General features: G+C 43.1%; 2 protein-coding genes across 4 annotated transcripts in view; both read left to right on the forward strand.

Annotated features, from left to right (window-relative positions):
* ppp1r12a (protein phosphatase 1, regulatory subunit 12A) overlaps window positions 1-9,746 on the forward strand; it is a 48,541-nt gene extending 38,795 nt beyond the window's left edge. The window contains exons 19-27 of one of the 3 annotated variants that reach the window (XM_070853538.1): window positions 688-803; window positions 966-1,031; window positions 2,378-2,394; window positions 2,495-2,615; window positions 3,056-3,160; window positions 3,272-3,319; window positions 3,515-3,548; window positions 4,384-4,434; window positions 7,790-7,890. In XM_070853538.1, coding sequence (XP_070709639.1) covers window positions 688-803; window positions 966-1,031; window positions 2,378-2,394; window positions 2,495-2,615; window positions 3,056-3,160; window positions 3,272-3,319; window positions 3,515-3,548; window positions 4,384-4,415 — 539 coding nt within the window. In that variant the 3' untranslated portion in view covers window positions 4,416-4,434; window positions 7,790-7,890. Of the gene's footprint in view, window positions 1-687; window positions 804-965; window positions 1,032-2,377; window positions 2,395-2,494; window positions 2,616-3,055; window positions 3,161-3,271; window positions 3,320-3,514; window positions 3,549-4,383; window positions 4,435-5,534; window positions 6,052-7,789 lie in introns of those variants that run through there. The other 2 variants (XM_070853537.1, XM_070853536.1) reach the window with 2 other exon arrangements.
* An 8,599-nt stretch (window positions 9,747-18,345) lies between these two features.
* pawr (PRKC, apoptosis, WT1, regulator) overlaps window positions 18,346-25,060 on the forward strand; it is a 62,251-nt gene continuing 55,536 nt past the window's right edge. Inside the window, exon 1 of the mRNA XM_070853679.1 lies at window positions 18,346-18,945. Within this exon, the coding sequence (XP_070709780.1) occupies window positions 18,361-18,945 (585 nt within the window). The 5' untranslated portion in view covers window positions 18,346-18,360. The remainder of the gene's footprint in view (window positions 18,946-25,060) is intronic.

The following is a 25,060-nucleotide window of genomic DNA, read 5'->3' on the forward strand; positions in this document are numbered from 1 at the left end:
TCCAGACTTGATGTTCTCACTTTTTGGACTAAAAATCTAACTTTGTTCTAGCTTGTCTATCATGACTTTTGAAACTGAAATACCTTAAATGTTGTCCCCGCTGATTTAAAGCATTTATGGGCACAGCATGTGGATACATGATGGCTAAATTCCACCTGATGCTGGTATCTGTCTCCACAGGGCCACATTCACATGGGCAACCTGCCACACGCTGATTACTGGCATTGAGGCAAAAAGGGATTGGGTTGCCTTTCAAATTAAGTAGCTCCTCTCTTAACGAATAAATCCATGAAGCATCCCTGGGAAAACAGAAGGCAGCTTTAGTCTGTTCAACTGAAGGAAGGAAACACTGACCGCTTTGTTCTCCCATGAGCAAAGCCCCCCCCCCCTTCCCTCTGAACTAGCGCCAAGTCAAGTTGTTGTCCTGATTGTGCCTTGTGAAGTCACATCACTGCCTTGTTTAACCTGAACATTTCTATTTTTCATATTGAATCTTTGAATCGTTTGGTTTTTAGTCAACAGGAATTTGTCAAAATAACAAGGGTCAAACTGTGTTCTGGTGAAATACTGTCCAGAGGTCAAAAGCAGATGATTTACAGATGTGCTAAAGGACCGGATGTTATCATAACCCCTGCATTGTGGCAGTAATATTTAGCTAACCTTTATTCTTTTACTCCCGATGGATAGAAATAGACAAGGAGGAGAAGGAAGGAGAGGACAAGTCTCAGCCCCGCTCCAAACGGGATCGCAGGCGGCCCCGCGAGAAGAGACGCTCCACTGGGGTCTCCTTCTGGACCCAAGATGTAAGAGACTTCACCTCTTTAAACCATCACAAGTATTCCCAGCACTCTTCGTACGAGGTTGAGGAGTTCATAGCACTAGCACAGCCCTGAGTGTCTCTCTCTGATCACTTGGATAAGCGAGAGTCGTGCATAACCCTTCTGTGCGTGTTCTCTTAATTCCAGGGCGATGAAAATGACCCTGACCAGCAATCGGACTCAGAGGAGGGCAGCACCAAGGGAGAGCCACAGGTAACTCGACACACACGGGGCAGAAAGTAGATAAAACTGACTTTTAAGCTCCGGCCCAAACCGAGCTAGTCCTACTGCTTTTCTTATGTGGCCCCGACTTCTGTTTGATTCTCCACATTAATCCTCTACTCGGGTCCTTCCTCACGTCTCATCTCATAGCAGTCAAGGCCAAGCAGGTCCAGCAGTCTTTGATATCCACCTCTCTGGCCTGTGCAGCTATGATTTCCCCCTCCCTCCCACTTATCCTTCCTTTTCACCCTCCGCAGCCTTTGAATTTTTATTGTCCCCCACCCCACCCACGTCTGGTTGCTGTGGTGACCTTGCAAACCAAAGTTAGTCTCAACCATAGATCAGTGGCTTTTAAAAACATGCAGAATAAAAAGGAAAGGAAGTCTGGGTCACTGAGGTCAAAGCACACACATGACTGAATAAGCAATCCAAATCAATTAAACACATTCATGCCATCCATGGAAGACAGAATAGGGCAGAAAAGGGGCAATGTTGTGAAAATATTGCCAGCTGTTAAGCTGCAAAAGACACTCCCATTCAAACAGGAAGTTCATCCAGAGAGAGCAGACGGAGTTTGTTTACTTGAGTGCAATCAGCAGGGAGAGGAGCCGGACAGTTTCCAGCCATCACTTCCAGTAGGACAGTATAAAGGGTGGAGCAGCAAACCGGCCACTAAATGGGAAACGATTATCTCTGCATGGAGATTGAAAAGCTTTTGAGTGTCTCCCCTTCCAGCCTGGCACTCTCAATTAAAAGCACCAGAATGTTAAAATGTGGAGTAATTTGCTTGTGGAACATCTCTCTGAGTGGTGCCAAGGTGGCCGTTTATCCCATCACTTGAACTGTATGTCGACAATTTTCCTTGAGGGCCTCACGACTCTGTGGGCTCAGACTTGTAGCATTGTTGTGTCACCGCCCTCCAGGAAGCCCCCGGGAAGCAGACTGCAATTTTAAAATAGCTGGAAGCCCGACCCTCCGACCAGACCCCTCTATCTGATGTCTGGCCCCATTCTCTGGGCTCCTGCTGTGGCACCGCACAAGCACAGCAGGCCTGGAGACGCAGTAGGCCTCGAGGCGCTGGCTGGCATAGCAGCTGTTAGAAATAAGAGTGTGTATTTATATGTAGTACAGTGTGTGTGTGTGTGTGTGTGTGTGTGGGAGGCTGATTGCAAAGGAGTGAATGCTGTGAAGGAATGCTGTGCATCCAAACGTGGAGATTTAGTTTGAAAATGAACATAATGTCCCGTTTCGTCCCTCTGTTCACTTTTTGCTGTTGTGTCTGTGAGCTCATTACAATTACTGACATTAACCTTTGCATTATTTTTGCTTTCTTCCAGAGTGACAGGCTGTCCAGGTATGTTTCACCCCCTGCATGTTATGCTCTTTCTTATCATCCCTTGTATGTTATTTGTATTGCTGATTAATTAAATGAACGCCTGTTGTTGATGTTGTAGGAACGAGAGCAGCACTTCATCCTTAGATCGCAATGACACTCTTTTGAGCCGTGGCTATGGCGAGAGTCGGAGGACATACTCAAGCCGACTGGACAGAGACGACACCACTGACTACAAGAAGGTATGCACTGTGTATGAAGCGCTGTGTAAAATTCCAGGTCATGGGATAAAGGTTTGCTGGGCAGCCACACTGCTGCTGCTGCAGCTCATTTGGCAGAAAGATCCCGGGTTTTATTCACATGACCGACAAATTGTGCAGTTTGACTCTTGTGCACAGAGAAGTGATTTTTAAAAAAGTGATATATGACCTGAATAGCAAATCAATTCAGCCTAATTCTTGATGACTTCCATAATTTGCTTGTTCATTAATTACTTTTTTGGATAGTGCAGTCAAAGTAGAGTGGAATATATGCAAGACTTAACAGATATGTTTTTTTTTAAAACCAGTTTTCATACAAAAATTGCCATATTTTAAGCAAAAGTTTGCTTATATATTTAGAAGGCCTTGGTGGTTTGACTGGTACAGTTGTTGACTGTTGAATATCTCTGACATCCCTTCAGCTCTACGAGCAGATCTTAGCTGAGAACGAGAAGTTGAAGGCCCAGTTACGTGACACAGACCTGGAGCTGGCAGACTTGAAGCTACAACTAGAGAAGGCAACACAGGTACGCTGAGCCCACAGCGCCTCGACCGGTCAGCACTGACGAGATGATCAGGATTCCTGACGAGTCGACTAACTTTTTTTTTTTTTTTTTTTCTTTTTCTTGTCATTGCAGAGGCAGGAGCGCTATGCTGACCGATCACAGCTTGAGATGGAGAAAAGGGTAATTACAGAGCTCGTTTAGTTACCCCCCCCTCCATCGCATCCTTTGTTCAGTAACCGAAAAGATGTATAACCTCTGTCTCTGTCAAGTTTATCTCAAGCATAATGTAGAACTCAGACGTCCTGTCATTTATTCTGATAAATCCGACCTGCTTTAAACATGTTGGTGACGCTCCCAATCGGTTTATGTCTGAAGGTAACAAGCAGGCCCCAATATCATCTGGGTGGTGGTATGATCTTAACCTGAGTTTTTGTATCAGTCTACTCTCTGCTGCTTCCTGTCGTGTCACACGTGCCCTTGTAGCCGGGGCCAAAGGGACTTCCTCCCTCCACGCCACCCAGATCACTGCCACCTTCTCTCTCACCTGTTTTTAACCCTCAGAGGCAACGTGTGGTCACCTCTTCTCCAGACTGCTTATTTTATTTTGTATGTGTGTGTGAGAGAGTGTGATTATCTCAGTTTGTGCAGGAAGTAGAACAGTTGTATGCTGTTACATTGCTGTTGAAAGAACCTGTGCATGTGCGTGTTTCCATGTGTTTTTTTGCTCACTCATGCAGTAATAATGCCGGCGTCTTCAGCTGCAGCTGTGTTGCCATGAAACCATAACTCCTGGTTTTAGTATCTTCATCCGTTATTTTAAAGCCACATTTAAGACCAACCTCCATGTGTCTTCACCACCGTTTTATAATACAGGAATGTTCTTTTTCTGTCTGAGAAAGAACATTCTGACCCCCATGTCCACGAGTCATGTCATTAATTTACCATCCAACACAACCTCTAAACATCTACGTCCCCATTTCTTGACTCATTCCTGTCTTTAAGTTAATGTCCCATCACTGAATATGCGAGTCCGAACTGGCTGTTGTTTGCAGACGCCTCACAAGGTGTGTGTGTGTGTGTGTGTGTTCAAGTGTGTGCTATCGCTACACCCTCACCATCTTCCACACCTGATTTCATGCAGTGTGTAGAGCCTGCACCAAAGTGTTTTCTACTTATTTATTTTATTTTTTTCTGCTAGTCGTCTCAGTAAAATGTGAGTTAACCTGCTCTCCTCCACCCCACAGGAAAGAAGAGCTCTAGAAAGGAAGATTTCTGAGATGGAGGAGGAACTTAAGGTACCACCAACACACACACACACACACAGATGGTGCATTATATTTTTTGTTCATGTGCAGCTGGGTTTAGGAGGTCTCCATTGACTGAGTCAGGAGAGTCTCCCTTTTTTATATCTGGGTCACTCAGATTTTTTTTGTTTTATTAGGAGTGGTGAGTCATCTCAAAAGCTTATGATCCTTCAGAGATATTATGGGCTTATTACATCTTTGGTCTTATTTTCATGGTCCTGTATTCACACCATTTCTGTTTCTAAGGAGCCATTAATACAGAGCAAATGTGATGCGTTTGATTTAAGAAAATAAAGCCGTCAGAGTCGTATCAAATACATCATTGTTGATCCTTGTTCAGCCAGGACCTGTTGGGAAAGTAACGCTGACTTTACTCTTGTCAAAGTAAAATCTGTCTAATGTTGTGAATATAAACTCCACTCTTGGAAATGTAATTTCCAGAAACCATTTACTGTTCAGCCCAGTGCAGTGCCCCACCTGTGTGCCCGTGTCAGACTCCTTATACACCTGCTGAATGTGCTTAGTTATTCTGTGTTACACAGCTCAGGTCAGCTGCTGTAATCTGTGTTGACATAACATTTAAGCTCCACTAGTGAGGCAGCCAATTTAACGTCCCTTCTCCTGGAAATTTAGGTGGAAAGAGGAGAGGGGAAAAAAAATCCATTAAACTCTAGTAAGCGAGTGTTGTTCCCACGACTGTGATAACAAAGTGTGTTTATTTTTAGGCCGTAGACAGCCGGCTGATCTTATCGGTGTCACTTTTCCATCCTATCTACGAGCATCGTGCTGAAGCGGAAAGCTCTTAATCATTCCTTCGGTTTCCAAAATCTGTCCCCATTTTCTAACAATCTTCCTCTTCTGTTTTCCCCTTTTCCTCCTCTCGGCCCCTCTTCTCTGTTCATTTATGCTGTCCTGTCTTTCATTAATCCTTTTCTCTCCTGATTTGTTTCTTAAAACACGTCCCTCCTTTGCCTCTTCTGCCATTCTGTCACTCTCGCTCTCTCTCCTTCGGTCCTCCCTCCCTCTCCCTCTCCCTCTCTCTGTTTCTCTTTGTTCTCCTGTGTTGTGGTTGTTGTTTTCCCCCCCTGCAGAACCTCCCCCAGGTAAAGCAGGTTCAGGCCCTGCGGCAGGTTAAAGAGCGGCTGCAGGCTGAGAACCGGGCCCTGTCCCGCGTGTTGGCGAAGCTCTCGCAGTCCGCCTGCAGCCAGCTGCCGTCCGTCGACCTCTAAGCCACGTCCGTCTGTCCACCACCATCTCCTCCTCCTCCTCCTCTTCTTTCTCCTCACCTCCCCTCCCCCTCCCAACCCCCATTCTTCTCATGCTCCATTCGTGCTCTGCCCGCACCCATAGACAGGCAGGTGCCCAGCCGCCCAACCACCACTGGTTTTGTAAACTCCCCTTTCCACCCCCCTCTGCCTCCCCAGAGCTTTTGGTTTTCAGATTGGGGAGGGTGTCTTTTTTTAGCCTTTACAACAGGACCCTCTCCTTTTACAGTGCACAACTGGCAGGTGATTTTATATATGGAAACATCCTAAATATGTCCATCTAAGTAATTTATTTCCAATGAGAGAAGAAAAGGCTCAGGTAAGTATCTTTTAAGGTGTCTAAATTTACCCCACAGTTGACTTTTTAACAAACACCCTGTGCTGTCCTGTACTGTAAAGGAAAGTGTCCTCTTTGTAGTTCCTAGTGATGCTCCCATCAGAGGGAGCTCAGTTGTTCAGTTTGGCTTGTTCTGGCTTCTTTGCATGAATTGGCTTCCTGGTTTTTTTTTGTTTTTTTTTTGGCCCCACATATTCAGAGACTGAACCCTTTTTTTTTCCTTCTTCCCCTCCCCCTCTTTACTCCCCAATTTTTGATTTGACTGATGACATCAACAAATATTCCAGTCCGCTGCATGCACCAGCAGGATTATTTGGACTCAGGTTTAGCATTGAGCCTGATCCACATCCAGTACAAAGTTACTCCCTGGACTTCAGAACCTGATCCAATATTAAAACTAGCAGTTGATTGTCATCTGGGAGCAATGTTTGTTTTTAAGGGGACTGAAATCCTTTTGTTTGAGTGTCAATTTTGTGTATTAAAGAGTTAAACCTATGTTTATATTGTATATGATATCATAGTTAACATCTGTAATCATCCAGTACCCAAATTAGTGATTTGGATGATTTTATTAGAGCTATTTAAGTTTACAGTGTTTTGTTCAATATTATACTACAATCTGGCAAATGTTAAACTTAAAATTCAAGTCAAATCCTTCCAGTAGCCAATTATTAAAGTCTTGTGTCGTGTTCGCCCTTTGTGGCTCACTGTAAACGTCCAGAAACATTGTGGTGTCGTTGCTGTCTGCCTATCAGACGTGACAGAGCCCCAGCTTGGATACTGTGGAACCCGGCAGGTGTCATGAGGAAAATAGGACATGAATCCTAAAATGATATTAATATGTTCTCCTCTTTGAATTATTAAAGTCTTAACTCTCAAATGAATGATTAATGTGCACAGGTGAACATTACATACAGGTTAACAGGCGACTTCCTCCCCTTTCTTGCTCTTAACGCATGTTTAAGGTCTAAATCTGAAGGTTATCCACATTTCTCAGTCCAGATCCCAAAGAGAATGCGTTTAGATTTGCTCAATCCACACAGTGGCATACAGTGTGTGCACCGAACTAAAAACTGCGATACCACCCAGTGTAGAGTGTCAAAAGACGCGTGTCATTAATGTGCTAACTGATTCTATTTCTATGATGGAACAGATTCAGTATTCATAGGCCCTTATATACCAAACAAAGCTGCTAGCCCACCGCTAACCCTCTGAGCAGCCACTACAACCCTCTGATAGCGTGACTCGACAGTATTTTTGAGCATGACTTCCTTATTTGTACAAAACAAAACGAGTTACTCCTGACACCCGCTGGGCTCCGGGTAACTTTCTGAATGTTTAGTCACTAGATCAAATGGAGAAGTGACTTTTTTTTTTTTTTTTTTTGGTCTCTGCTGTGTATTTTTGTGGCTGCCAGCGAGCAGCCGTACAGATCGTGCATGGCTTTCTCAGGATCTTTGGCCTGTGGTGTGTCCGCTTTTACTCCTCTCTCTCTCTCTCTCCTGACTTGGAGCAAGGATGTGAATTTTTTTTTTTTTTTTTTTTTTAATGGAAAAAAAAAAGGAGAAAACAGAACATGAGAGATGCTGTGTGACTCCAAGATTGCTTACACAGGCTGCAATTAACACATTTGTGAAAGCGGTCTGACTGGTTTAACATGGCCGAGTGTCTGTCAGGACTCGTCTAAGGCTTCTCTCTTTGTCTCCTCCTCCCCTCCCCGTTTTCCTTTTTTATTTCCTTTCAGATGCTCCCAGACTTGAAAGCAGACAACCAGCGACTAAAGGACGAGAACGGAGCGCTCATTCGAGTCATTAGCAAGCTTTCCAAGTAGAACAGACCCCCCCCCCCTCCTCCCCGCCCCATCTTCTGCACCCCCTGGTCCCCCATGGCAGTGACTAATGGAATTGCACATTTAGATATTAATTGCAACAGACATCAGAGACAAGACTCCTTTCCTTCTTTTGTTTTTTTTTTTTTTTTCTTTTTCTCCTCCCAGCTCTTTATCCCCCCTTTTTGCTCCTCCACCACTGCAGCATCCATCCATCCATCCATCGAGCCCCGCGTCACCTCCTCCGCTATAACCCACCTGACCGTGTGGCCGCTGCCCCGTTAGAACCGCTGAGTTTACAGAGCAGAAGGAAAAAGGGTCGCGTGATCCACATATGAAAGCGTTGTGGGCGGGGAAGCCTGAAAACTATTTAACCAATAAGCCTTAGTTGTACATAAAGAGAAAAAGAAAAACACTCACATCTCTCTGTCTCCCCTACCTATCTCTCTCTCTCTCTCTCTCTCTCTCTCTCTCTCTCCTATCTCTGAAGAACAGATATTATCCAACACCTGATTTTATTTGTGCCACAATCTCTCTGATGTAATTTTTCTTTTTGTTTCCTCTCCCTGTGTAAGTGTTGTGTGCTGTGCAGTTTCCCTCTCTCTCTCTCTCTCTCTCTCCCTACCTCACTCCCTCACCCCTCAAAGCGCCACTTTAGCCCCATATCAGCTCCCTGTGGCCGCTGTCTCCCCTCATTTTTCCGTTTTATTTTTATTTTTTTCCCCCGCCACCCTCCACACACACACAGTTCACCAACGCGCACACACACTCGCCCACCCACCCTCTCCCATTTTTGTACCTCTGTGCGTCTTCCTCCAAGAGGGAAAAAAACATTTTGAATTCTCGCTTTAGCGAAACGAGGCGGACCTGGTGGAATTTAAGCTTTCACTGTATGTGCAATATGCATTTCTTTCTTCTTCTTTTTTTTTTTTAATGCTTTAATGATGAGTCCATCACAAAGTAGGATTTTTTCACTCTTCCACCGCTTCCATCGCTCACCTTCCTCCTCTTTTTTTTTTTCTTTTTTTTTTGTTTTAAGTTTGTTGTGTAGTCAGTTTATACTCTGTATTTCTCACTTTGTTTTAGCAGGTACTGAGTGATGCTGTATATACCTGTATGTATTTGTTTGAGACCAGCACATGGCATGCGTTTATGGTTCCCGTCTGTTACTATTAAAAGTATACAAATTCCAGAGGACAAAAAGGTGTGTTTTAATTATTTTACTTTTATAGTCTAAAGACATTGGATACAATACAGTAGAGCCTCTCTCTTACACGGGACGGCTGGCAGTGTTCAGTGCTTCTTTTTTTTTTTTTTTTTTTTCCAGTTAAAAATAAGTGTTCACATAATTGTGAGATAAAAGAATAATCGCTTCACTACATTTCACTTTCATTGTATTCAGTATCTTGGAAGAGTGCTGTTTAATTTTGTTTCCAATTTTTTAAAGCTGTAGTATTATAGCCAAGGTGTTGTCACTAAAAAAAGAAAAAAAAGAATATCTTAGGTATCGCTAACCCAGTCCTTTTTACAATGTCTACATGCACTGTCAATGCCATGTGAGGAGTCTTGATGTCAGGTTAAAGCAAATCGCCACCGTCAAATATTTCATGCATCTGAAACCATTTTATGCATTTCAGTGGCCTTTTAAGGATATTTTAGTAAAAGAAGTTAAAAAGAAAAAAAAGTCACTGCAGATGGACTGATGACCATCTACTCTGGTTTAGACTTTTTGTTTTTGTTTTGTTGGTTTTTTTTTTTCTTTCTTTTTTTTCCCGTCATCTTGTAAAATAGGTGTGTGGCTTAATACATGCAAGCTGTGCTGTGACTACCAACCACTGAAGAGTTCATTAAAAATAAACTTGTACATTGTAAAGTTCCCACGTCTGATTATTGATTATTTTTCATCATACTCTATATTATTTCGATGGTTTCGACAGCCATGACAAGTATGTCTGTCTCCTTATTCCATCTGGTTTTATCTAAATGTTTCTCTTAAATATTTAGATATAATATAAATACTTTTAGTGGTAAGATCCACCTGTTTTAGGGTCATTTTAGAATCTGTAATTCTGGATTGGTCTTGGATTGTTTTAAGGTCCCGTTTAGTTTAGATTTCTAGGATGAAACCTTGAACGCAATTGTATTAGAAGGTTTGTTCAAAATGTATCATGATTTTAGTCAGCCACTAGTTGTTATTGCTGCCTGGATGCTTGAAAAGGAGATTTTTGATCTCAGTGAGGCGTTCCTGGCTGGATAATATTTAAAATTAAACTCTGATTTCTACCTTCAGTCCAGTACTGAAGGTGTGAATAAAATTTTGCTTGCGGTTCTCACAGCATGAAAAAACACATTTACATAAATCAGCAGTTAGATCTGATAAAAACAGTGTCCCTGTTGCGCTGAATAATCAAACTTCATGAATTGTTTTTGTAGGGACTTTTTACTGGTAGATAGTTCTACAAAGTCTTTGAACATGATTTTTCAGCATTAATACAACTTTTCTCTTTGTGTTCGCACCAGCAGATAAAAAGACATTTGAGTGAACTGACCCTTTAAGGCATGTGCGCCAAAGAAAACTGATTTAAGGTCACATCTTCATACTAGCATGCCTCTAAATGTTCCTCTTCTCATAACAGAGGGCAGGGAGCCACTTCTCCGTTGCAGCGCTCCATCTCACCAGTAGATGGTGCTCAGCTTTGCACTCTCAGCCAGGTGCTCCTCGCTTTGTCTCACTGGAGTGGAAGGACTTTATATAACTCTGATCGGGGCGACGTCAGGGTCTTTGTGTGGGATTCACCCTCACATTTAAATTTCAATGTAACACTGAAACACTTCAATAGCAACAGCGCCTTTGAATCAAACAAAGCAAGAGAGAATAAGACCGACCCCTCTCTCTCTCTGACGGGGATTGTGGAAGCACTTTTGCTGTGAGCTTTAGTTTGTGCATGCGTCATCAGTAATAGTTCACTGGGTGTGACTTGCTGTTCAACCCTGATGGATGGAGCGCTCCCATCTTCAGATTAAGCTTTGGGGATAAGCAGTGGTATCTCCCATAATTGCCCGGAGTCATGCAAAAGCATCTGGCTTCCCTATTTTCCATTGCGTCAGCGTGTGGTGAGCGAGTCTGGTTTGTGTCTGTGCTGTGACATGGACGTGCTTCCTCAACCATCCCGGGCAGAACGTCTTCATCGGGAGGCCTTGAGTGACAGAAAAGAAGAAGATGTTCCAGACAGTTTCCTGGCCTTGAAAAGGGGACCCAGTGAAAACGTAGTGATCAGTAATCACAGTCTGGTTTGAGTTCCTGTCGTTTGCTCGACGCTCTCAGCTTGTGTCGTCGCCTTCCTAAACGCGAGGATCAACCTGAACTCTTATTTCACTGAGTAAATAAGATCCAAACCAGCTTCTAGTTCCTTTACTGGCTTTTCACTACAGATCACATTTATCAAACAAGTTTGCTGACACTTTTTCCAAATCATCAATTTTGCATGCAATTTTCCCTCCTTTTTAAAGTGCACATGTCCATATGCTCATAGTGGTGACAGCTGACTTAAAAAAGAACTGTAAAGTACACATGATTTGTAGTAGATTTGAATAAAACGTATTAAAAAGAAACACTGGTTTGGCCCTGTAAGTCAGAAGTTGTCAGTAGTTCACAGAGCCACTAGAAATGTGTCCAGTAATAAGTTTCAGCAGGAGCTTTAGAGACCGTAAAAAAAACTAAAATTCTCATGATCACTGGCGAGTCTCTTTGATTCATGACAGCAGCTCCACCGTGAGTTGACGTGCTTTGCTTTTCTAGGTTGGAAATCATCCATAAAGAAGGAATTAGACGTTGGCAGCTGCTGTCACACACACACACACACACACACACACACACACACACATAGAGACACTCACACTCCTTCTCTCCTCATTTTATTTCCATCACGGCCTAATCTGCCTCTCGTCCCCGCCGTAAAGTGCAGCAAGCCGAGCGAACCTCCTCCCCAAGTGTAATTTTAAACCCCCAGCACACACTAGACTTAGACACACTGGATGAGCAAAAGCCCCTCGGCGCCGAGGACAAACAGCCGCGGGGTTTCTCTCTCTCTCCGTTGACAAACGATGACAAATCGAGGCGTCCTGATGAAGTGACGGCTCGAGTCTGTCGCTGGAACAAAGACAAACACGCTCGGCTAGAAAAGAGTGACTGAGGGTTGGTGCGGCTGCATCAAGAGAAGAGGATACAGAGACGTCTCTTACTCTCTTACTCTCGCCGGCTGCATTTATAGGGCGCTTAGTACCCTGCGTTGTAATGCATCATGGGAACATCCAAGAGGTTAAACGGGGAGAGGGCATGAGGAGGAAAACTGTAGTGCTAAATGACACATTCATTGATCAAATAGTCAGTTGATTGAGAATTAATAGACAATTCTGAGCAGTTAAAGTGTTTATGAGGGTGAAACTGATTCCAGCTCCACACATCTGCTACTTTTCTCTGTTTTATACGAGTGATATTAAATATTGGACTGTCGGTTGGACAAAAGAAGCAGCTGGAAGGTGCTACGTAGGGATCTGAGAGTTTCCAATGGGCCTTTTATGTTAGTTTTAGACAATGTATAGGCTACATAGTTAATTCAATAATCAGCCATGAAAATAAACAAAGTAAACTAGTGGTAGAAAGCAGACACAGAGCCAGAGTTACTTATATTGATTCAGGAAAGGTAGAATAGTATACATTTGTTGGATTATCTCAGTAATAATGAGCTGATTCGCTCCACGGAGTGCCGACTCGTGCTTTTAATCCCCCTTAAAGCCGATGGAGGAGCTGGGAAAGAGGACAGAATGCAAAGCTCATGCACCAAATCGAACTTGAGTGTGTGCTCCAGTGTGACATTATGACATTACTGTGATAATTATGAAGTGACTCCGCTAAGCTGGTCTAACCCACAGAGGACTGCGCTCCATCGTCTAAACGTGAACAACAGGCAAAGGATTTAATCCAATCACTGCCAAATTAATGGGCAGGTCTTTTAATGCGGGAAGGAACACTAGGAAACAACACAATCTAATAAACAAGCCTTTACTCTCAAATATAATCTGTTGAGTGACACAAATTTCAACAGGTTTTTTTAGCTATTTATCAGATGTCAAATGTATATGATATAAAAAATGAAGAACTGGCCCTTTAATACCTTATTTTCTTTCTATAAAAAGGGGGAAATCTTTCTTTGCAGTGTGTGCAGTTGACTTAGAAACACACACACACATAGCTAGGGGAGGAGGTTGGCATGGTGACCCACCCAGTCACCCACCATCACGGCATTATCATCAGCAGATGGCACCCTGCAGATGGTGCCGGGAAGGTGCTGGGAGTCGTTGGAGGTCACAGAGGGGATAACAGGCAAACCTGTGGGCTGGACGGAGGAGTGGATCCCGTTTGTAACGACGGTACCCTTACAAAGGCTTCAGGAATGGTTTAGAATTCATTAATAAGCTGTTAAAACACACCTTTAACTGTCACGCCTCAGATTTCATTGGTTACTCCTCCGTCAGCCACCATTTATTCCCGTCAAGTGCGTAACCCAAGTTAGTGGCATTTAATCACCATCAGCACGCAATCAGCAGCCTTCATTAAGTCATTAATAAATGCTGCTGTGTTTTATACTTCACAGCAAGGCTCCCTTTTGCTAGTTAGTAACTCATCAGTAGAAGTCAGCAGTGACTGAATCTTGCCACATTGTGAGTCTGTGCATGAAAACTGTGTTCCAAATGTTTATTAATGAAACACAAACCTTTGAACCTCATTAACAGAATTACTAGGAACCATTTAGAAACCTTTATAAGGGTGGTTATTGTGAAGTGGTTCAGGGCCGAGGGCTGAATTACTCTCCTGTAGCTGCGGAGGCTTTTATTTATCAAGTGCGCGTGCATTGTTTTATAGGAAGTGTGTCACCTCAGCTCTCTGTTGTCCCTCTGCTTAACTTCCTTCCTGCTGCTGAACATGTGGCTCACTGCAAAACCTCCTGAGTCACGGCCGTGCACGCAGAGGAGGGTCTGACCCCAGCAGGCTCGTGACAGGAAGCTCGACGGTTCGAATCCGGGATCATCGGGGGGGCAGAGGCCTTACATGCTCTCCCTTTGGTTATAGGAGGCAGCTCCCAGGCGGTGATGCCAGCAGTCGTGTATGAAGTGTGCATGATTTAGAGTTTACTTTTGGAGCCAACAGATTTTCACTCGCGCTGTAACACCATGAACACTGATGAAACTTTTTAATAAAAACACACAACAAATCTCTCCACAAGCCTCTCCCCGCTTATCCTGACCTCAGTGGAGGGTATCTGCAGACTTGCTGTGTGCAAACCCAACATCTGGGGAGGCTCGGGAGAAACATTTCTCGAATACTTACTTACTCTTGGATAAACAATTTCATGGGGGAGTGAGCTCCTAGTGTGTAAGCTCCTCGCTACAAAATGACCCACCTAATAGCTTCTGACTGAAACATTACTGTCAAACAAATGAAAATGTGTGAGCGCAAGTGTGGCCATTACACACTGTTGTGTTTAATACAAATTTCTGGTTACTTGCGGTGTTCATTTTACAGCCGGGCAAGCAGTTCAATTTCTCCTCTTTACCCCAAACGTGCTCTGGGTTACAAAACGCACACTACGGCCATTTATTAAGACAATAAAAAGCATTGTACAGATTTCAGGTGAGGGTGTAGGATAGTTTGAATACATCTAAACTCTCAACATGGCCAGTCAATGCTTTGGGAAACCATCACTGGAATGTGAAACGGGACTTGAAGCTAAAGTTTGTGTTGGCATGGAAGGAAACACTCGGCTATACAACCCTCATCGTGCCCCCTCATTGTTTTTTTCCTGGTCAAGAGCAGACAGAAATATGCTAAACATGCAGCAGCGTGACCTGAGTCTAACAGGGTTGGTACATGCGGAGATAATGGCTGAAGGCCTGGTCTCCCACTCCCCAGTGTGGGGATGTGGGTGGGTGTCTCATATTTGGACCTGTGCTGGGACTAACATGAGCCCACTGACACGCAAATGCCATTTTTTTAAAAATATATATTTGCTGGGAAAATAATGTACGTATCAATGATAAACTCGCCTGAAAGTCAGTGCACCCTTGGGCACAGATCTACCACCATAAGGCTCATATCTTTCAGCACAGTTAACTTACACTGCTATTATCCTTGCATGAAATTAGGTTTCTGACAGTAAGCACCTATAGCGGGTTTAAATCACCGCGTTGGGAGAAACCTGCTCACACAGTGAGGTAATGGCAGAATGCACAAGGATTGAATATCACAGGAATGGCGTGCAGAGTTATTACAGTGGAGCTTTGCATCGGCACGCAGCGATGACTCGCAGTGTGTTAGATTAACTGTGTTTCCTCTGAGCTGGGATCATTGCACAGGAGAGCCGCAGAGGGGCTCTGAGACGGTGCTGCTGAAAAGAGGAGAGGATGATATGTTGGTGGATCCTCCATCCTATCGCACAGTCAGTCATCAGATCAGCAACAACTAAGGTTTCTTAGTTGTTGTCGGATTGCGGATGCTCACATTTCCATTTTTCTGATCAGTTAAAGGACTTTTTTCGTCAATGTCGGCTTAAAAGTTGTGATTGAAAGTTTAATTCCTGTCCTCGGATACAGTTTTTGTCGTTTGTTGGCGCCTCATAAAACTGCCGGGGTCCCTCGTATCCCGTAGGAAGGTTCTATATTTGTACTATATGTATATATATATTTATTTAGTTTCCAAAAGATGATGCACCCAAAGCAAAAAACTAAGCAGTCATGGAGAGGGACACAGTACAGTTACTTTAAAACAGCCCGCAGGCACTTGTACTTTACTTAAGTATATATATATATAAGTATTTCTATTTCATGCTGCTTCTTTTTTTTTTTTTAATTTTAAGTTTAACACACTCGGGCCTCTAAAATATGATGCTTTGTGCATTGTTTGTAGAATTAACTACCCAACAGTGTATAAAACTGTTAAAATCAGCTCCCCATCAACCGACTACAAAGTTAAAATGCTGTTTACCTATTAATGCCTCAGGAATAATATAGTACATAATAGCAGAGGCCATCTACTTTTAATTTTGATACTTGAAGTACATTACTAATCTAACATCTAGATCAGAACGCTTCTACTACTGAAACCAACATTCGTAGAACAAAAGTAGATAGAAGGCATTAAAATTGACAGATATGGAAATGAACTAAAGTAATATGAGCATTTTTTAAAGTATTTCTTTGACCTTCGATACATACGGCCCAGGTCTGTAAACTTATCTTTCCTATTAGACCATATAGGTTTGTGTTATTTTCTCTTATGTAAAGCACTTTGCTCCACAGGTTACTGTACCACAGACGTGTGTTACATGTCGAGGACATTGTGAAAAGGCCTGCACTATGCTGCTTCTGGACGGACGTGGACGTGGATATAAAAGCGTGGTGACACCGTCTCCGTGGCCTGTGAGGATACAGGTAGACGTGTTAAGGCGTGCAGTTGATTTCAGCTCTTAGTAACTACTTGTCAATCTTCTTATATTGTCTTCAACCTTCGCTTTAGCTGGAATTGAGTGCGTACATGAGCACGAACACGAAGGTTCTCCTCTGAGTCATCCGGCACCTAAGGGAGCCGGTCTGTGAGATCTGCGTGGGAGAGCTCAATCATCGACAAACCCTCCTCTGCTGAAATGTTGCACTCCAGCTGCGCAATTATCAAAGGCCCATTGAAGGCTAAAAATCAGTGACACCGTGCTGCCCGTGTGAGCTGGAGTCTTTTAAAAACACACATTTGTGCCTGATGGAATAAATTCACCACTGAACTCGCTGCTGAAATGCTGTTTTCAAGGTCCTCGAACTTCTACCACACTGTGAGAGTGTGAAAAAAAAAAATCTGGAGGTGTCCTTCAGAACATTTATTCACTCCTAAATAAAAGGAAGTGTTTCTACATGACATTCATGTGTGGAAAGGACACTGACTTGTTGTACACTTGCAAGGACACCATACTTATCACACACCCACGCTGAGCTGCAACTAACCACGAGTTCCATTATCAGTTAATCTCTCTGTTGCTTGTATTTATTAAATCTATAAAATGTCAAGAAGTTTTCAAGGACCAAAAACATGTCATCGTGTACCGTATTTGGATCATCCGGCACTCTATAATGTTATTAATAACTGTACAAAATGATTCACTCAATACGCCAAATAAAAAAAAAAACAGTAATGAAGGAGCCCTAACTAAAAATCCTACTTTTTTTGAGGACCACGATGTTTTAACATAGTTAACATTTCTCTGACTGCCCCATACTAAATCATAACAGTGATAATAATATGTATATGTGTATATATATTCTTTTTTATCAATATTTTCCCTATAGTTTCAAATGGGACATAAAATGCATACATTGTTATATATGTATGTATGTATGATATATGTACAAATGAGGTACAAAAGAACGTCAAACAACATGTGTGCACACAAAAGAACGTTGGAAATTAGAAAATTTAAACACACACAGTCCAGTAAAGAGTTCAAGTATGACCTTGTTGTATCCCACAATCCCTTTAGGCCTGGACCATGGCACCATAATGTGGTGGCACCAAATTACATATCAATGCCTCAGGAATAATAATCCAGTAATATAGTATATAATAGCAGGGGCCATGTACTTAATTATGATACTTTAAGCACATTACTTTGCTCTAATTAGACTTCTCCTCTAATAAAGTACCTTTATATTGCAGTATTGTTTGCAGTATGTTAATCTTTGCTGTAATTAAATACATTTTAAATATATTCTGATGTGTAAATCATTGTCTTTGAGGGAAGAGCACAAACTTTTTAAAAGCACCTTAAATCGCACGTCCCTGAGGGAATATAAAGGACTATTACAACAACTTCACGTTCGGCCTGAGCCCCACAGCCGCTTCGGCTTCACTCGGAGGTGTTCGGCTGTTGTCGGGCTCACCCGGCGTGCCGGAGGGGCAGAACGAGCGCAGCGGCTCCCAGAGCCCGAGACAAGCGCCATTCACCTGGTGAGAGCGAGGAGAGCAGCCGAGGGACCGAGAGAGCTCCACACAGGTGAGTCTCCACCTGAACCCACACTCCTGGTCGTGTTCCGTCAACTTTCGCGCACTTTGAGTGAGTTTTTACTGGAGGAAAAAGTCATTGCAGACACGAGAGGAGGTGGAGGACTTTTAGGAGTTTAAGCCTGAAGCAAACTTTAAGTACCTGCTTTTATCAGCGTTGTGTTCGTGCACGGGGGGGAAAAACTGATGTAGGTTTTTAGAAACAGACAGTTTAAAGTTTTGTTTGTCGTGAGGCTGAATTTATTTCCCTCCTACCTGTCAACAGCACCCGGGCTAATCACTTGAGGAATGCGGTGCCATTAGGACGAGAGCTGAGAGCTGAAAGTTCAAATCTACTTCAACTTTAAGTTAATTTCCACCAACCTGAGGGACTTAAAAAGGGATCATGGCCACAGGCGGATTTAAGTCAAACGCAGCCACGGACTTTTTGGAGGAGTGGAAGGCTAAACGGGAGAAAATGAGAGCCAAAATGCTGGGGGACATTGCCGCGGCCACTGGTGCTCCCTTGGGTGCCAGCAACACCAACAGCACCAGCAACAGCAGCGGCCGCCACGCTGCTCCACCGGGCACCGAGCACACCAACAACGGCAACCCGGACCGAAGCGCCTCCGCCGGGAACTGCCTCCCCACCTCCTACGTGGTGGCTCGGTCCTCCTCCGGCTCCGCTCTCAAGAGACCCGAGGAGGAAACTCACCACCCTGCTCACCCTGCCCACCCTGCTGCACCCACAGCCACCCCGGGGAGCAACCTGAAAAAGGCCCCGCCTCAGACGGAGAAGGCCCAGTGTGCCTCCCCGGACTCCAGCCCCATGGCTTGCAATGACAGTGACAAGGAGAGTCCGTCACCCAGCAAGGTCAAGGAGAAGAACAGCACGGGTCCCAGTGCCAGGAAGGGCAAAGGGCAGATTGAGAAGAGGAAGCTGAGGGAAAAGAGGAGATCAACAGGTGTTGTCAGCATACCATCCAACGAGGTGCGTCAGTCCAGCTTATCATACTAGTGTGGAAGCACATTTTTCTCTTGGCTGTCATCTCCACAGGGGGGTGAGGAGTCCAGTCATTCACTGTGGGGTGATACTGGGATGGATGCTGGGATGGAGGTGGCTGTCTAAGATATAGTGTGTGTTTCTGAGGCCGAAAGCAATATTGATATTTGAGAGTTAAAAAGCTCTGACTATTTAGAAGCTGCTATTTGTTTTTTTTTTAACATGACACATAACATAGATTAACTAAATCTAGTTAATTAAGAGAGTTAAGACTTATGACCAAAGTTATTGTCACAGAGAAGGAATAAATGTCCATCACAAATTTCCAGTGCCCATTAAATTGTCCTCAAGTTGCTTGTTTTATCTAATCAACATCCCGATTTTTTTTCACTTTACAACAATATCAAACTGAGAAAAGCAGCCCCTCCTCACATTTGGGAAGCTGACACAAGCGAATCTTTGTTTATTTCTTACTTGATAGATTGAATTATTATTTAAATTATGAATCAAACATTAAAATAGATCTAAGGAGTGAAGTGATTAATGGACTCGACTTGTGTAACAGTAAGTTAGAAACGGTAAACTTCAGTGGAAACCCCACGAAAAACATAAATATTGCACAAAAGTAAGATGGAAAAAAATCTAAAATAAGCAAAACTGAACGATGAAGAACATTAAAAGAAGTCCAATGTGTCTTTATGGATTAATGTATCCCTCTTATCCCTTTACCAGTATTCTCTTGGCATGTCTGAGCTACAGTTTCTTATTATCAGCAGACATGTGCGCAGATACCACTACATATATGATCATCTCACAGCTGATAAGACAGGCCCGTTTGGTGTAGTGGTCCGACTGGTGGTGGTCTGGAACAAAGTTAGTGGGTGTTATGGTGATTATGCTCCATGTAGTTTTCAGCTGTAACACCACAGCCATGTAGATAAAGTAACAAGACGCTCTGTCTTCATCCCGTTACTCAGCAGTCCTCTATTAAAGATCAAGTTGTCCAGTTACTGAGGGACTTCCAGGGGTCAGTTTGGGTGATCTTTGCTACGAGGCTACAAAGATTGGTTCCTTTAGATTGTTATTGTTGTATTTTAGTGTTACATTTGATGTGAATATCCATTTTAGGGTTGGTAGGTATCTTTTGTAGCTTTATATGTCTCTCAGCCATCTTTCCTCTTGACATATTGAAACCATGTTGACAATATTTTCTCACTTTAACACATTATCCCTTTGGATTCTGAGTGCTTTAGGAGCATAAATAATTCAAATCGAAGAGCAGCTCGTTTTCCAAAAGTCTCCAAATTCCACTCATAAGCATGTCTGGTTTAATCGACCCTCTGTAAGCAGGAGGAATGTAAGCAGTTTTCAGATGTTGGAGGGAGGGGTTGTCGGCTGGCTGGTGGTGGAGGTGTGTTTGTTGGGGCGTTCATTGTTACTCAATGTAAATTATCACACTTGCCTTATTCCTGTGGTTCAGACACATGCAGGAACTCTGATATGAAGCTGTGTCTGCCAACAAGCACTCTTGGCCAGTACTGTGATTATGTACACTCAGACACACGCGAAAAAAAAGCACTCAAATTGTGCTGAAGTTATTGGAATCATATTGAATTATCACAGTGATGGTGGTGTGACGCCTTTTAGAAGTGCTCCATAACCACCCTGCTTCCCGTATCCCCCTCTCTGCTCCGAAGGCACCGGGGTCTGGGTGCCTTCGGAGCAGCACAACTTGGAGTTTGACCAGTTCATCAGTTGGCGCTCCACATCCTGTTATTAGGTGCTCAGCAGTGCCGAGCAAAGCCGTTTGAAAGCTGGTCACATGCCAGGCTGTAATGCAGGGTTTCAGCACGCTGGGCTGTGCCAGTTAGATCAAGCCCATAGGCAGCTGATTATGTAGTAAAGTAAGCGAACAAACTATTACCGGGGGGAGTTGAGAGATAATCTGATGAAGTGGTGAGCTGATTTGTGCGAATAAGGCAGAGAGAAAGAGTTGAAAGTCTCTGATCCCAACCGGAGGGATGTGGTCTTGGTACAGTTTGTAGGAATGTCAGCTCCCTATCTGTGGCTTAAATTGAGTACATTTGCATGCCCACCATTAGCCTGATTATGATCAGGCTTTTGGAGTGGCTCAATTATCTGGATAAGCCCTTAACTGGGTTATGAAAAACTTAAGTATACACTAGTTGGAGTACTGTCATAGATGGGTAGAAAAGTTTCTGATTGGTAACCTTCTTGTGAGCAGGTGTCTTATCAGTTTGAGTAACGCAGCAGTCAGTATATCAGAAACTAGGATGACATGCTGAAAATAGTGATATATAGTGGTTAAGCTAAATCATTGATCTGATATGAATAAAAGGTAACCTGAAGTCGTATTTGTTCAGCCAGGGAAGAGGTATCAGTTTGTTAGTGTAGTGGTGTTACAGAGCAGAGGTTCTTCCCTCACAAATGTTTTGGCAGAGCACTGACACCGGCTGCAGGGAGAAAACACACCCAACAACAGACACGTTTAATTTTGGCCTGTCATCAAGTTACTCGTGGAATTAGCAGTAATTAGCGACAACTGATTTGATCTGCTGCTGATGTCGTTTGTGATTTTTTAACGAGCGAAAGCAACTGGCGGAAGATGCAGGCAACACCGGCTAAATATGAGAAACTGCTGGGTGTCAACTCAGGGTCACAAAATGCATTCACACTCATTTTCGCTTGTATATGCAGTATAACAGTGATCCTCATAAGATACGCCCGGATGAGCCCCGATACAATCTTTAGGATTTTAGATCTTTTACGATAGGCTTGGCATATCGCTACTGGCAACACCGATGATAGATTGTATTGTTGCTGTCATCTTCCATTACTGATGATCAGATGGAGAAGCTTAATCCTGTTAAATGCGACAGAGTCCCTCCAGCCAGAAACTAAACTGGGTTCATCCTCAACTGCTGAGATAACCCAATTAGTGCACAAAAGATAGCTCTACTTGATGTGGAGGAGTTAGGGACATGTCTGCTCAAACACAGACGATGATAATATTCGCATTATGTGTGCTTACAGCGGTATTTACAACCAGACTTCCCTATGTTCCATGTTTTGTAAATAACACCTTCACTATGTCGGCGTCTTTCCTGTGGATGTCACGCTGGAGGTCAGTGAGGTCATAACAGCCATTAGCCAATCCTGACGTGATCTCCTGTGGTCTCCTTCAGCGGCTTCATCACAGTCGTCTTATTACAAATGTCATAATGTATAGTATTTTACATCAAAAACAGTTTGACAACATTATTACAGACATTTTTCATTATTTTGACATTTTGCTATCTGTTTTTCGTCCTTATTTTTCCGCACTTTATCTTCACAGAAGACGTATCCAACCCTGATACTTTATTGTTTTACTACATCCGACGCTTCAACATTTAAAACTAAAGTTAATCTAACCAGCACTAAACGACAGCTCACGTTTTCTAAACCCACTTGAATGGTGAGAGCTTCATCGCTCAGATCTCATGAACTGAGATTCTGCAAGCAAAGAAAGAAATCTGAGACAAACATAAAAATGCAAAAACTCGCAGCACGGCAGATGTTTATTCCCTTTGTCAAATGTTATCCCTTTCTCCTCCTGTTGCATATAAAGAGGACCAAACTATGCAAATGAGGACTCTCTCACACAAACTCCCTTTGTGATGTGAATATGAGTGGACAGGTGTGAATAGAGATGCTGGGGATTATGTCCCCGCTCGTTCTCTGCAGCATAATAGCTGTTGAGCGGGATTTCAGAGCATCAGGGGAACCCAATCTTCGGCCTGTTGAGGCTACAATGGCCTGATAAAAGCTTCTTGCTTTACTGGAAGAAAGACACTTTTGCATAGCATCAATCAATACCACCTCCTGCGCACCAGGAAGGTGTCTCCTTTCTCTCACCTCAGCTCGCTGCCTCAGACTGGAGGGCATTGTTGTTGATGCTGACCTTTGACCGGCTCACAACATGCTTATGCAACAAGCCACACGCGGCGCGATGGTGATTCATGTCGCTCATTCTGCTGCTTTTTATGACTTTGGTGAGTTATGAGGCTGCGGTCAGACTTTCCAACCAGGCAGTGTGAACTTTGTTTCATGTGGATGCCTGGATATGCCCCACAGAGGCTGCTGCTGTTGGGGAGTGTGGAGTCCGCTGGCCCCTCACAGCTATTTGTCTGCAAGTCACTGAAGGGGTCAACAGGTTTAACAGACTGTGCCTCTGAGGCAGTGAACACTCTGGTGATAGGAGGACATAACAGACAAGAGGAGTCCTTGTTTAGCCTAATTTTTTCTCTAAATCCAGCGGGTTGTTTCATTTTATGCAAAAATATCACGCTCTGTCCTTTAAACACCACTTCTTCACTTTTAGGACAGTCAGTACAACCTCATGCTTTGCAGCCAAACTCTCTGGCCTTCATTTTAAGTTCTAGTGGAGATCTCAAAGCTTCCAAAGAACCCAAATATGACAAGCTGTGCTTTGGGGGAAAAGCTTTCAAAATAATGTAGAAGAAATGTAGAATATTTACGTTTGATGGACGTGTATATATAAACTGCAGCTTTAATGAGAAGCTGAAACAAGCAAATGTATAATGTGAAATAAAAGTGAAAGTGAAAGATTAAGACTAAGACATAACTAGTCATACAGTTTGTGAATTACCGCACTCCTAAGTCCTCACAGTTGTTTGTTTATCATAACTAAATAGACTGTTAATTCACTGGTGTGCAAAAGAATGTTAATTTGCATGGTGCGGAGCATGTTTCACTTGCTGTTAAAACCTTCTCCGAACAAGGGCACATCATCACAGTAAATACCACAGGGATTTAATCATGCACTTAGGTAAGCAAGGAGCTATTTAAGCAGGGTGTTTTGTTTCCCTCTTTTCACTTGTTGGTTGAACAACAGGAATGCTAAACTCTTTAATTAAAACACGTGTTTCTCAAAGTGAAGTTTCTCAGGCCAAAAGTATCAATCCCAAGAATCCCAAGAAGACCTTTTTGTTGGGTTGACTTATTGGAACGAACTCAGGATTGTTTACGAAGGCCACTGTCACTGGAAATGTTTCAAAAGAGTGACTAATAGAAGGAAGAAAAAAAGTCCCAGTTGAGCTGGTCCGTGAAATTTAAGGGAATTCCAAAGGAGGAGGAAAGAGGGGAAGAAGTAGGAAGCATTGCTTGTCTGCTTCTACATGAAAGTCGTTACCGGCTCAGCCTGTCTCTATACAAGCACCTTGGGGTCTCTCAACACTTCATAAAACACGCAGCACCCTCGTAATGGACCGTAGCACGTGGTTTCGTTCAGTTTGTAGGATTGTTACATAAACTCCAGTTCCCATTAAAGTGACCCCTGGCTAGGTGAGCGTCCATTATTCTGTCAGATGGCATCAAATCACTGGATTAGAGCTAAAGAGGCTGTGAGAAGGAAATATTAGTCGGCCCACTGGCTAGTTAACCACTAGTGACACAGCTCACAGTCTCCCTTTGTTGTTGTCTAGGGGAGAGTATCAGCCCTCAGTACTTTTTTGGTACTGTTCAAGATGTGACTGTTGTACAGAGTATCAAAACTGTCAATTGATGATGAAATTTGTCGACCATCAGAGATTTCACTATGCTGTTTATAAATTAGTCAATATATCTTACTGCATCATAGCAGCCATCATTGTGTTGCAAATCAACATAGAAGAAGACCTGTGTCTTCTTGATTGCTGCAAACTGTAAATTAACAGATGCTTCACAGACACAGTTACATCCAGTTGATAGTGTTTCCAAAGCATCAACACCTCCTTTGTCTTCCATTTTATTTTTTATAAATGTTCAATAATTTCAATGAATAGTTTGTTTGTTTTTTCCAGCTGACGTTAAATCAGGACAGCAACACTTTGCCTGTTCACAGTAGCACTTGCATTTTGTAGCCCAACCAAGAAAAATGAAAGTTTAAAAAGTCCACAATATCTTCATCATAATCTGCATCACCTTTGACAAAATTGATTTCGGGGGCCAACTGTGCAAAGGTTTCTCTGTTTGTTATTTATCTTGATCTCACAGTAGTCAGAACTTGTACACTGTTGCACCACTTGTCCTTTCTGTTTGA

The sequence above is a fragment of the Pempheris klunzingeri genome, chromosome 22 (genome assembly GCF_042242105.1).
Source record: "Pempheris klunzingeri isolate RE-2024b chromosome 22, fPemKlu1.hap1, whole genome shotgun sequence".
Classification (NCBI taxonomy): domain Eukaryota; kingdom Metazoa; phylum Chordata; class Actinopteri; order Acropomatiformes; family Pempheridae; genus Pempheris; species Pempheris klunzingeri.